Here is a 13,535-nt window from a genome sequence, read left to right as displayed (position 1 = left end):
AGAGGCCCAGAGAGTACCAAACAGAATCAACCCAGACCTGAAAACACCAAGACACATCATAGTCACAATGAGAAGAAGTAAGGATAAAGAAAGGATCCTAAAGGCTGCAAGAGAGAAACAAAAAGTCACATACAGGGGAAAACCCATAAGACTTTCTGCAGATTTTTCAACTCAAACTCTAAAAGCCAGAAGGGAGTGGCAAGATATCTATCGAGCCCTGAATGAAAAAGGGTTTCAACCAAGGATTATGTATCCTGCTAGACTTTCATTCAAGCTAGATGGAGGGATCAAAACCTTCTTAGACAAACAACAGTTAAAGGAGGCAACTATCACCAATCCGGCCCTGAAAGAGGTACTAAAAGACCTCTTATAAACAAGAACATCACTATAATACTTGTAATATATCAGAGTAAACAAATTGTTTTTTAGAACAATGGCACTACAATACATTAAATCCATAATATCAATAAATGTCAATGGCTTAAACTCACCCATCAAAAGGCACAGGGTGGGGCGATGGATCAGAAAACATAACCCAACCATATGCTGCTTGCAAGAATCCCATCTGTCACAACAAGATAAACACAGACTTAAAGTGAAAGGATGGAAAACTATCATACAGGCTAACGGTCCACAAAAAAGGGCAGGAACAGCCATTCTCATCTCAGACACGATAGATTTTAAATTAAATAAAGTAATAAAAGATAGGCAAGGACATTACATAATGATTAGAGGATCAATCAGCCAAGAAGACTTAACAATTATTAACATCTATGCACCCAACGAGGGACCATCTAAATACATTAAACACCTATTGAAAGAATTTCAAAAATACATCAATAGTAATACAATAATAGTGGGAGACTTCAATACCCCACTCTCACACTTAGACAGATCAACAAAGCAGAGAACCAATAAAGATACAAGAGAATTGAATGAAGAGATTGACAGACTAGACCTCTTGGACATTTTCAGACTCCTCCACCCCAAAAAACTGGAATACACCTTCTTTTCAAATCCACACAACACATACTCAAGGATAGACCACATGTTAGGCCACAAAGACAGCATCAATAAATTCAAAAGCATTGAAATCATCCCAAGTATCTTCTCAGACCACAGTGGAGTAAAACTAACTTTTAACAACAAACGGAAAATTATTAAAAGACATAGAATTTGGAAACTAAACAACATGCTCCTTAAGAACCACTGGGTCAGACACTCACTCAAACAGGAAATTCAAATGTTCCTGGAAACTAATGAAAATGAAGACACAACCTATCAAAATATTTGGGACACAGCTAAAGCAGTACTGAGAGGGAAACTTATAGCTATACAATCACATATTAAACACCAAGAAGAAGCCCAAATGAACGAACTTACTACACACCTCAAGGACTTAGAGGAAGAGGAACAAAGGAACCCTAAGGCAACCAGAAGGACAGAAATCACTAAAGTTAGAGCAGAAATAAACAACATCTAAAATAAAAGAACCATACAAAAGATCAATGAAGCCAAATGTTGGTTCTTTGAAAGATTAAACAAAATTGACAAACCCCTAGCCAGACTCACCAAACAAAAAAGAGAGAAGACTCAAATTAATAGAATTGTAAACGATACAGGAGATATCACAGCTGACACCACAGAAATCCAGAGAATTCTGCGAAACTTCTATAAAGAACTATATGCCACCAAGCTAGAGAATCTGGAAGAAATGGAACAATTCCTAGAAACCTATGCACTTCCAAAACTGAACCAAGAAGAACTACAAAATCTAAATGCACCAATCACAGACAAAGAAATTGAAACTGTTATTAAGAATCTCCCCAACAACAAAAGTCCTGGACCAGATGGCTTCACAAACGAATTCTACAAAACTTTCAGGAAACAGTTAATACCCATACTTCTTAAACTATTCCATAAGATTGAAGAAACAGGAATACTCCCTTCCACCTTTTATGAAGCCAACATCACCCTGATACCAAAAGCTGATAGGGACAGAACAAAAAAGGAAAACTACAGACCAATATCTCTGATGAACATAGATGCCAAAATATTAAACAAGATCTTGGCCAACCGGATACAGCAACACATCAAAAAGATTGTTCATCATGACCAAGTGGGATTCATCCCAGGAATGCAAGGCTGGTTCAACATCCGTAAATCAATCAATGTCATTCATCACATCAATAAAAGCAAAGCCAAAAACCACATGATTATCTCAATAGATGCAGAGAAAGCCTTTGACAAAATCCAACACCCATTCATGCTCAAAACTCTACAAAAAATGGGAATAGATGGGAAATTCCTCAAGATAGTGGAGTCTATATATAGCAAACCTACAGCCAACATCATACTCAATGGAGAGAAGCTGAAAGCATTCCCCCTCAGATCAGGGACTAGACAGGGCTGCCCACTGTCACCGTTACTCTTCAACATAGTATTGGAAGTTCTTGCCATAGCAATCAGGCAAGAGAAAGAAATCAAAGGGATACAGATTGGAAGGGAAGAAGTCAAGCTCTCACTATTTGCAGATGATATGATAGTATACATAGAAAGACCTAAAGAATCCAGTAGAAAATTACTGGAAGTTGTTAGGCAATATAGCAAGGTATCAGGCTACAAAATCAATGTACAAAAATCAGTGGCATTTCTTTATGCAAACACTAAATCTGAAGAAGAAGACATCCAGAAATCACTCCCATTTACTGTTTCAGCAAAATCAATCAAATACCTAGGAATAAAGTTGACCAAAGAAGTGAAAGACTTGTATGCTGAAAACTATGAGTCGCTACTCAAGGAGATAGAAACTGATACCAAGAAATGGAAAGATATCCCATGCTCATGGATTGGAAGAATAAATATCATCAAAATGAACATTCTCCCCAGAGCCATATACAAATTTAATGCAATACCCATCAAAGTTCCACCAAGCTTCTTTAAGAGAATAGAACAAACACTACAATCATTTATCTGGAACCTGAAAACACCTAGAATTGCCAAAACCATCCTAAGGAAAAGAAACAGAAATGGAGGCATCACACTCCCAGACCTTAAACTATATTATAAAGCCATCATCATCAAAACAGCATGGTACTGGAACAAAAATAGGCACACAGACCAGTGGAACAGAATTGAAAGCCCAGAAGTAAATCCCAACACCTATGGGCATCTAATCTTTGATAAGGGGGCCCAAAGGATTAAATGGAAGAAGGAGGCTCTCTTCAATAAATGGTGCTGGGAAAACTGGGTTGAAACATGCAGAAGAATGAAATTGAACCACTTTATCTCACCAGAAACAAAAATCAACTCCAAATGGATCAAAGACCTAGATGTCAGACCAGAAACAATCAAATACTTAGAGGAAAACATTGGTAAAACACTTTCCCATCTACACCTCAAGGATATCTTTGATGAATCAAACCCAATTGCAAGGAAGACCAAAGCAGAAACAAACCAATGGGACTACATCAAATTGAAAAGCTTCTGCACATCCAAAGAAACTATTAAACAAACAGAGAGACCCCTCACAGAATGGGAGAAGATCTTCACATGCCAGACATCAGACAAGAAACTAATCACCAAAATATATAAAGAGCTCAGCAAACTCAGCCGCAAAAAAGCAAATGACCCCATCCAAAAATGGGCAGAGGAAATGAACAAAACATTCACCACAGAGGAGATCCAAAAGGCTAACAAACATATGAAAAACTGCTCTAGGTCACTGATTGTCAGAGAAATGCAAATTAAGACAACACTAAGATACCACCTCACTCCTGTAAGAATGGCATACATCAAAAAGGACAGCAACAACAAATGCTGGAGAGGATGTGGGGACAGAGGAACTCTTTTACATTGCTGGTGGGAATGTAAATTGGTACAGCCTCTGTGGAGAGCAGTCTGGAAAACTCTCAGAAGGCTAGACATGGACCTTCCATATGACCCAATAGTTCCTCTCCTGGGGTTATACCCCAAGGACTCCATAACACCCAACCAAAAAGAGGTGTGTACTCCTATGTTCATAGCAGCACAATTCATAATAGCTAAAACCTGGAAGCAACCCAGGTGCCCAACAACAGATGAATGGCTGAGAAAGCTGTGGTATATATACACAATGGAATACTATGCAGCTATCAAGAACAATGAACCCACCTTCTCTGACCCATCTTGGACAGAGCTAGAAGGAATTATGTTAAGTGAACTAAGTCAGAAAGTTAAAGATGAGTATGGGATGATCCCACTCATCAACAGAAGCTGACTTAGAAGATCTGAAAGGGAAACTAAAAGCAGGACCTGATCAAATTGTAAGTAGGGCACCAAAGTAAAAACCCAGTGGTGAGGGGTGGACATGTAGCTTCCTGGGCCAGTGGGGGGTGGGAATGGGCGGGAGGGATGGGTCACGGTCCTTTGGTGATGGGAATGGTGTTTATGTACACTCCTAGCAAAATGTAGACATATAAATCAGTAGTTAATTAATATGAGAGGGGGAAATCAATTGTATGTCTCAAAGGTTCTCAAAAGACAAACTGAATCTTTTTAATAGATAGGCTACGTATTTGATATGCGGACTCTCTCAAAAGCCTAGACCAAGTAGATTAGAAGCTTCCAATAGCACAGCTATATACAAGATACTGGGTACTGTACAGCAAACCATAACAAAGGGACTTTTCAAAGTTAACCCAATTAACAAATAATGTGATGATAATATTAACTATTGATTGTCTTTTTGAACCCTAAGACAGCAGGAACCTCACATCTTCACTATAGAGCCCCTACTTCCCCCAGTCCTGGCACCCTTGGATAGGGCTCACTTTCCCGTATGCTTCTCCCAATCCATACCAAATAATATTGCATCCGCCAATCACAACCTAACCAAAGCAACGATTGCCATCTCAACATGCTTCACCTCAGTGTGTATCCAGAGACTTCACGTGTGGAATGACAACCCTTCAGCTTCATTACTCGGGTGAGACCTTTCCTTTTATAGTACACTCTAATTTCATCTCAGGTAGTTCTCTTTCTAACAAAGTCCCATAACCTAGACATACACCAGTTTCTGTGAGAGAGAGTGTATGTGCACACGTATCCATAAACTACTGCAAAATATATACCTGAAAGCAGGATTACACTAGAGTTTGCAGTGAGTACCTCCCTAACACTTCCTCTCCACTATTCCAATCTTGGGATCCATGATTGCTCAACAAATTGTTTGGCTTTGTATGTTAACTCTCTTTTCAATCACCAGGTTCCAGATGCCACCAGGATGCTGGCTAGGCTTCCCTGGATTGAAGACCCCACCAATGTGTCCTGGAGCTCAGCTTCCCCAGAGACACACCTTACTAGGGAAAGAGAGAGGCAGACTGGGAGTATGGACCAACCAGTCAACGCCCATGTTCAGCGGGGAAGCAATTACAGAAGCCAGACCCTCTACCTTCTGCAACCCTCAACGACCCTGGGTCCATGCTCCCAGAGGGCTAGAGAATGGGAAGGCTATCATGGGAGAGGGTGGGTTATGGGGATTGGGTGGTGGGAATTGTGTGGAGTTGTACCCCTCCTACCTTATGCTTTTGTTCACTAATCCTTTCTTAAATTAAAAATTTAAATAAAAAAAAATAGTAGAAGTAGTAGTAGAAATAGTAGTAGTAGAAGTAGCAGTATTAATAGTAGAAGTAGTAGTAGTATAGTAATAGAAATAGTAATAGAAGTAGTAGAAGTAGTAGTATAGTGACAGAAGTAGTAGAAGTGGTGGTGGTAGTAGTAATTTTTTTAATTTAATAAAAGATGGGAGACAAATCTATCTGTTGGAAAAAAGAGGTGGTGGCACTGTTAGGAATTTGGAGACATGTTGACCATCAAGAAGAGGTTATTAAGAGAGACAAGAGTGAGGGAACTGGTTCTAGACATGTGGGGATTCTAGGAAATCCCCACTGGAATGGGCAACCTGGGACTAGACCTGCAGGACATGAGCAGCTTGGGAAGACCCTACCCCAGGCATTCACTGAAGTCAGAATCTTGAGGCTAGGTGGGCCCCAGAATATTGGTTTCTCAACTCTACATGCATTCTGAGCAGCCCTCTGTTTGTAATGTAAGCAAGTAGATAGGATCTGAGTGTTGTGGGTCCTGCCTTGTTTTATAGGTTGCCTGAGGGCCCAAATGAAGGTCAATAGTGGTTTAAATTCACTAAGGGAAGGGACTTAATTGGGGCCACTTGGAAGGGCTGCTCTGGGCTCTGAGCTATAGTCCTGGGTTTCAACAAGAAGGTAGGCAGGAAGAAAGCTATGCACCTCTCTGGCAAAGGAGGAAGTGACAGGGAAAGGGTAATGAGGACAGACCATGGGGAGAGGGCTCTAAGAGAATACACAAGATAATGTTAAAGGCCAAACAAGAAAAGGCTCCCCTAAACAATCTGAGACATGTAAATAATCTGAGACATGTTCCACCTGTTTTTATGATCCCAAGCTCATCTCTGACCCTCTCAGTAAATCTTAATTCAATATTTTTATGATTTATAAAGTAATTCAATTAAACTGAAATTACTATCATTTTGAGGTTTGATAGAAAGCTTTATAAAAATCCCTTTGGGGGGAGTTGGGCGGTAGTGCAGTGGGTTAAGTACACGTGGCGTGAAGCGCAGGGACTGGTGTTAAGCATCCAGGTTTGAGTCCCCGGCTCCCCACCTGCAGGGGAGTCGCTTCAAAGCGGTGAAGCAGGTCTGCAGGTGTCTGTCTTTCTCTCCCCTCTCTGTCTTCCCCTCCTCTCTCCACTTCTCTCTGTCTTATCCAACAATGATGACCTCAATGACAACAACAATAATAACTACAACAATAAAACAACAAGGGCAACAAAAGGGAATAAATAAATAATTTTTTTAAGTCCCTTTGAGGGGGATCCGGGCAGTAGTGCAGTGGGTTAAGCGCAGGTGGCACAAAGCGCAAGGACCAGCGTAAGGATCCCAGTTCTAGCCTCTGGATCCCCACCTGCAGGGGAGTTGCTTCACAAAATCAATAACTACAACAATAATAACTACAATAATAAAACAACAAGGGCAACAAGAGGGAATAAATAAATATTTTTAAAAATCCCTTTGTGAACCAGCAAACAAAGCATGTAGGCTTCAGTACAAAACCAGATGTGCCGGTAAGAAAACCAAGGTTTTGACTGCAGTATCTTCCCAACAAAGGTCCATTTGGAGAAGCAACACTATGAGTGTGGGGAATGGAAACAGGAGCACATAAATGAGACTACATTAAACTTAAAAGCTTCTACATACCCAAAGCAAACTACACAAGGATAACCATGCAACCCAGTAATTGGGAGAAGATATTCACACATCACACATCCAACAAATGACTGATATCAAACAACTATAAAGAACTCTTACAGTTCAACAAAAGAAAAGTAATAAGCCAATAAAAAAAAAAAGTGGGCCAAAGAATTAAGTAGGCAGTTTTCTGAAGTAGAGATACTCATGGCCCACAGACACGTGAAGAAATCCTCCACTTATCATTAGCGAAATGCAAATTAAAACTACACTGAGATGCCATCACACCTGAGAGAAGGGCTTCCATCAACAAACCAGGAAAGGACAGGTATTGGAGAGACTGAGGAGGAAAAGGGAACTTTGTCCCTCTGCTGGTGGGAATGCAAACTGGTGCAGACCTTTTGGAAGACTGTATGAATAGTTTTTAAAAAAATTAAAATGGAGGGAGTTGGGCGGTAGCGCAGCGGGTTAAGCGCATGTGGTGCAAAGTACAAGGACTAGTGTAAGGATCACAGTTCGAGCCCCCGGTTCCCCACCTGCAAGGGAGTCGCTACACAGGCAGTGAAGCAGGTCTGCAGATGTCTGTCTTACTCTCCTCCTCTCTGTCTTCCCCTCCTCTCTCCATTTCTCTCTGTCCTATCTAACAACGACAACATCAATAACAACAACAATAACTACAACAACAATAACTACAACAATAATAAAAACAACAAGGGCACCAAAAAGGGAATAAATAAAGTAAATAAATAAACAATAAAAATGGAATTATCTTATGCTCCTGCAATACCACTCTTAGGCATTTATCCAAAGGACATGCAGACACTAATTCAAAGGGACAGACACAACCCTATGTTCATAGCTGCATTATTTACAAGAACCAAAGAGTGGAAGGAGCTTAAATGTCCATTAACAGATGACTGGCTAAAGAAGTTATGGGATATATATTCCATGGACTACTACCTGCAATCAAATAAGATGATATTGTGGGACAAAATGAATGGAACTGGAGTGAAATAAGTAAATGGTGAAATAAATAAAGAGATTAAGACAACTATAGAATGGTTTCATTAAGGAGGCCGGGCGGTGCAGCACCAAGTTAAGTGGTCATAGCAGGATGGTTTTATTAATATGTGGAATCTAGAGAACTGATACACATGAACTTGCCCAAACAAACAAACACCAGACACAAACAAACAGTTTCTAAGACTGTGAGAACTATGGCGGTTATGTTTGGGAGAGTAGGGACACAGAACTCTGGTGGTGGGTGCTGTATAGAACTATATCATGTAATCTTAGGATCTTGTAACCCACTATGAGTCACAAATAAAAAATGGAAAGAAGGGAAGAAGGAAGAAAGAAAACTAGGGTTTTAATCTTCACACCAGCCCATCTGGCCAGATGACCTAGGGCAAATGGCCCATTTCCTCATTTGGACAATAGGGGCAATGATAGTTAATGTGAGAATTAAGTCAGAGGGGGTGGGGGGGGGAACCACGTAGTGTCTTTTATGAAATAAGTGCTCAGGAAGGAGAGTCTCTAGTATCTTCATTCACAGTAACAGTCGAGACAGAACAAACTGTAAAAGGAAGTCCACAGACACCTCTTCAGAAAAGTGTACAACAATTTTTCAGGTGTAGAAAAATCCCTGTGGCCTGAAGAGTGAGTACTAGCCAGCTCTTGGGGTGACCTTCTAGCCCTTCCTCGAGCCTGACTCACAGTGCTGCCACGGAGCCTGTCAGCCATCACAGCAAGGGGCACGGGCTCCCACATGCCAGATCCTATACTAGGATTTTTTGTCCCTTCCTTTTTTATTTTTTCTTAATTTGTACACACTATTCATTTGTAACAATAACTTGACAATATCAATCAGGAGTCTTGTATATGCTTATACCATTTGGCTAAGAAATTTCAACCTGTAGTCTAAGAAAATACCTCAAAATCTATAAAAATAAATGTGCAGAAGATGTTTATAGCACTATAGCTGATTGACTGATTGATTGATTGGATAGATACAGAGACACTGAGAAGGAAGGAGGAGATAGAGAAAGAAAAGGACACACTTGCAGTACTGCTCCACCACTCGTGAACCCCCACCCCCACCCCCCACCCCGGTGAGGGCCAGGGGCTCAAACCTGGGCCTTTGTTCATGATGATGTGCTCTCTACCAGGTGCACCTCTGTTGCAACCCCGCTGCCCCTCCCCTCTTTGGTTTTCCCTTTCTGAGCTGTCAGTTGCAGAGAGATGGAAAGTGGGAAGGGAAAGTGGAGAAGATCAAGGAGTCCCTTCCCTGCACAAGTCTTCATGTGGTTTGGAAATGGACTTTTCCTCAGCTCCAACTGCTTCTGCTTCTCCTCTGATCACGCTGCCCTTACTTTTTTGCTTGTTTGGTTTTTGTTCAGACACTTGTTTGTTTGTTTGTTTTTACCTCCTGGGTTATTGCTGGGGCTCAGTGCCTGCAATACAAATCCACTACTCCTGGAGGCTATTTTTTTCCCTTTTGTTGCCCTTATTGTTTATCACTGTTATTATTAGTGTTGTTGTTGCTGTCATTGTTGCTGGATAGGACAGAGAAATCAGGATAGGAGGGGAAGACAGAGAGGGGGAAAGACAGACTCCTGCACAGACCTGCTTCACTGCCTGTGAAGCTACCCCCTGCAGGTGGGGGGGGGCCAGGGTTTGAACCGAGATCCTTACGCCAGTCCTCATGTTTTGCACCATGTGAGCTTAACCCACTGTACCACGTTCCCCCCCTTTTTTAAATGCAGCTTTGGGGGAATGAACCAGGGGTCACATGTTCAAGACAGCACTATTGTGCAGTGTTCCCAGGTCAGGTTTTTTTTTTTTTTCATTCTTTATTTTAGAGAGAGAGCATGAGAGAGAGAAAGAGAAGAGATGGGAAGATACAGACAGAGCAAGGAGACATGCTACAGCAATATTCCACCATATCCATGGAGCTACCTGCATGCCATCATGTGCTCCTAGGTGGTGCCCAGAGCTCAGAACCAACGCCTTGCAGGTGGAAAGGCACGTGCTCTTTAGTGTGAGCTAACTCCCAGCCCCATCATCACTTTCTTCAAGGGATCCTGCTAAAATCTCCTTGTAATCTAAGGCAAGCCAGGAGTAGTTATAAGCAATTTGTTTTAATGACCTCCTCCCCTACCAGGTAGACAGGAACATACCTACCATCTCCCTCAAGAGAGAGCTTCAAACAAATAAAAAGGCAAATATTTCAGAAGCAGTGGTCTGACCACTCAGATACAGACAGAAAAAAGGTTATGTTTCATAGACTGGGAAAAACTCCAACCAAAGAAGCTCAATTTCATTCCTGTTTTGTTTATCTATTTATGGGGGTGGGGAGAGAGAGAGACTACAAACTAGAGCATCACAAAGCATCATTCTGGCACATGAAGTGCCAGGGCTCAAACTCAGGACTTCTGATGGCAAGTCCTGCCCTTTTCCACTGAGCCACAATACCTCTCTATATTAAAAAAAAAAATTATCTGTTGGGAGTTGGTGGCAGCACAGCGGGTTAAGCACAGGTGGTGCCAAGCACAAGGACCAGAGTAAGGATCCAGTTTCGAGCCCCCGGCTCCCCACCTGCAGGGCAGTTGCTTCACAGGTGGTGACGCAGGTCTGCAGGTGTCTCTCTTTCTCTCTCTTTCTCTGTCTTCCCCTCCTCTCTCTGTTTCTCTCTGTCCTATCCAACAACGATGACATCAACAACAACAATAATAACTACAACAATAAAAAAATTCTCTGTCAAGAAGCCTGGGACCTCAAATCTTGAAAAATCTACAGAATAACAAGATGAACAAGACTTAGCCCCCCCACACTCACACACACAAAATCTTGTAATAGTTTAAGACCAATTCTACTCTGGTCCCAGATCTGCCCCTAATATACTCTCTTCTCTCTGTGGGCCTCAGTTCACTCTTCTGTGAAATGAGGGTACTGGACCAGAGAACAATGAAACATCTTTCCAGGGCATGATGACCATTTGAGGACTGCCCTCATCTCCTGTTTGATTAAAAGGAAAAGCCCTTATTCCCCTTATTCAACTGCTGGAAGTGTTGAGATTGGGAAGGTGCCTCCTTCTCTCCTCTCTTTCCTGGTAGCTCCATGTTAATCTAGCAAGAATAGTTCAGAGTGGATTTAGGCGCGCTCACTCTCGCTCCTCCTCCTCCTTTGTGATCTTGAAACCTCTTCTCTTCAGTGGCAGGGCTCTCGCTTTCCCCTCTGGCCTAGTCTTGAGATAACCTGAGGTTCCCTTGAGCTTGAAACAGAGGCTGAAACTCCAGTCTAATGCCTGGTGATTTCTTCTGACAACCTCAGGGTTACAGCAAATACTTAAGAAGGAAGTTGGGAGGGTCACACAGAGTTATTGCTATTGCTATCCTTTCCTTGGGAACAAAACAGCAGAACATTTTTAAGGAAGATGTGGTTTTTCATTGCTCTCAGTGTTCCAGGTGGCATTTCCCCAACTTGAGAGTCCAGAAAAGAAGTGAACGCGATTGTTCCAGCACCTTATGCTGGCACCAGCACTGCCACTGAGGAGAAGAAGATGCAAGATCATAAAGGAGGAGGAGGAGATAAATTCACTCTGAACTATTCTTGCTGGAATATCGTGGAGCTATTAGGAAAAAGGGGGGATCTTCCCAGTCTCAACACTTCCAGCAGTTTGGGGGAATAACGGTTTTTCCTTATAATCAGACAGGAGATAAGAACAGGAAAGCTAGGTCATTGGACATCAAGAAGGATTTGACAGTCAGGAGACTCCGAATTGGGTCCCTCAAGCACTTCCCCTGGGGAGCTTCTTGAAATAGAGTCAGCTTGAAATATTGGTGGGAAGGAATACTTGTGGAATCTGCAGCCTTTGTCTCTTTTTTTTTCTCTCCATCTTTCTCCAGTCCTTCCAGCCAGACAGACTAGGCACAGTTAATGGCTCTCATTCACAAATCCCAGAGGGGGGGGGGGGGGATCTGGCAGGGATTCCCAGGAATTTCTGTGGGAAAGAAAGGCCACACACTATTTTCTCTAAGCTCCTGTCTGGACCTGGTGCATGCAACTCAGCTGCTCCTGGGCTGCTCCAGCTTTGCAAACATTAGGGAGTCCAATCACGCAGGAAATAGGAGGGAGGGAACTGTAAACTGTCCCAGAACAAGCTCCAGGAGCTGAGGCCACCACATTCTGGAGCCCCCCCCCCCAGCCAGTTGTGTGTGTGTGTGTGTGTGTGTGTGTGTGTGTGTGTGTGTGAGAGAGAGAGAGAGAGAGAGAGAGAGAGAGAAGGAGAGAGAAAAAATGAGAATGAGAATATGTCAAGGTCTAGGGGCAGATGGAGCTGGAATAGGAGCACCTTTTCCTAGGGCAACAGTTTTAGCGTCTCTGAGCCTAAAATGCCTGTCTCTTAAAAGCAAAGGTGGTTAACGTCAATCTCCAAAAGCTATTCTAGGGCTTTAGTGAGATGCCAGGGGTGGCTCCAGGGTTCCCGTGGAAGAAGTAGGTGGGAGGTCTGGGTTCCAGCCCCCACTCCCCACCTGCGGGGGGGTGGGGACACACTTCACAGCAGTGTTCAGGTCTGCAGGTGTCTCTTTGTCTCTTTCCCTCTCTATCTCCCGTGCCCCTCTCACTTCCTCTCTGTCCTATCCATTCAAATGGAGAAAAAATCTGGGGTCTCCCTTCACTCCCACTCCGAGGGGGACCCGAGGGGGAGCTGCCTGGCTGCGGGGAGGCCAGGTACTCACGGTGTGCGGGATGCAGGGGAGTAGCAGCCCTGGCAGCAGCAGCCAAGGCACCTGCAGCAGGAGCGGGCGCATGGTGACCGCCTGCGCGCAGGGCGGGCTCCGGAGATCAGCGTGTCCAGCAGTGCCCGGCAGCCTGGCGCAGAGGGGCCATGGCGAGGCTCCCAAGCCTGCCGCCGCGCTCTAACTGGCCCGGCCCATTGATAAGGACTGGGCGCCGCCTGGCTCCTCCGCCCAGCAGGGACAGGCGGTGGGGGGGGGGGGGGGAGGCAAGGAGGCGGAGGGAGGGTGTGTGGGAGCCAGCAGCACAGGGACCCGGGGACCTACTGGCTGGGCATGTTACTACAAGCGGGTGGGGAAGGCAAACCACCTTCCTGAGCCTCTGTTCTCTCCTGAACAGCAAGACTAAGACACACACACCTGGTTAGAAGAGGCAGTGCTCACAGTTTCCCACGGCCTGACAGGGGCTCTTGCACCTGTTCCTCAGCTGACCCTACACTTTCTTTCTCTTCCCCCCCTTTTTTTTTCTTCTTTTC

General features: G+C 43.5%; 1 protein-coding gene across 2 annotated transcripts in view; it reads right to left on the bottom strand.

Moving 5' to 3' along the window:
* SCTR (secretin receptor) overlaps nucleotides 1-13,212 on the bottom strand; it is an 86,154-nt gene extending 72,942 nt beyond the window's left edge. For both annotated transcript variants that reach the window (XM_007524770.3, XM_060177995.1), the window contains exon 1: nucleotides 13,003-13,212. In XM_007524770.3, the coding sequence (XP_007524832.2) occupies nucleotides 13,003-13,074 (72 nt within the window). In that variant the 5' untranslated portion in view covers nucleotides 13,075-13,212. The remainder of the gene's footprint in view (nucleotides 1-13,002) is intronic.
* Nucleotides 13,213-13,535: the final 323 nt, after the last annotated feature.

Source organism: Erinaceus europaeus, chromosome 18 (assembly GCF_950295315.1).
Source record: "Erinaceus europaeus chromosome 18, mEriEur2.1, whole genome shotgun sequence".
Lineage (NCBI taxonomy): Eukaryota > Metazoa > Chordata > Mammalia > Eulipotyphla > Erinaceidae > Erinaceus > Erinaceus europaeus.
The sequence above is the reverse complement of the archived record's forward strand: the minus strand, read 5'-3'. Positions and strand labels throughout refer to the sequence as shown.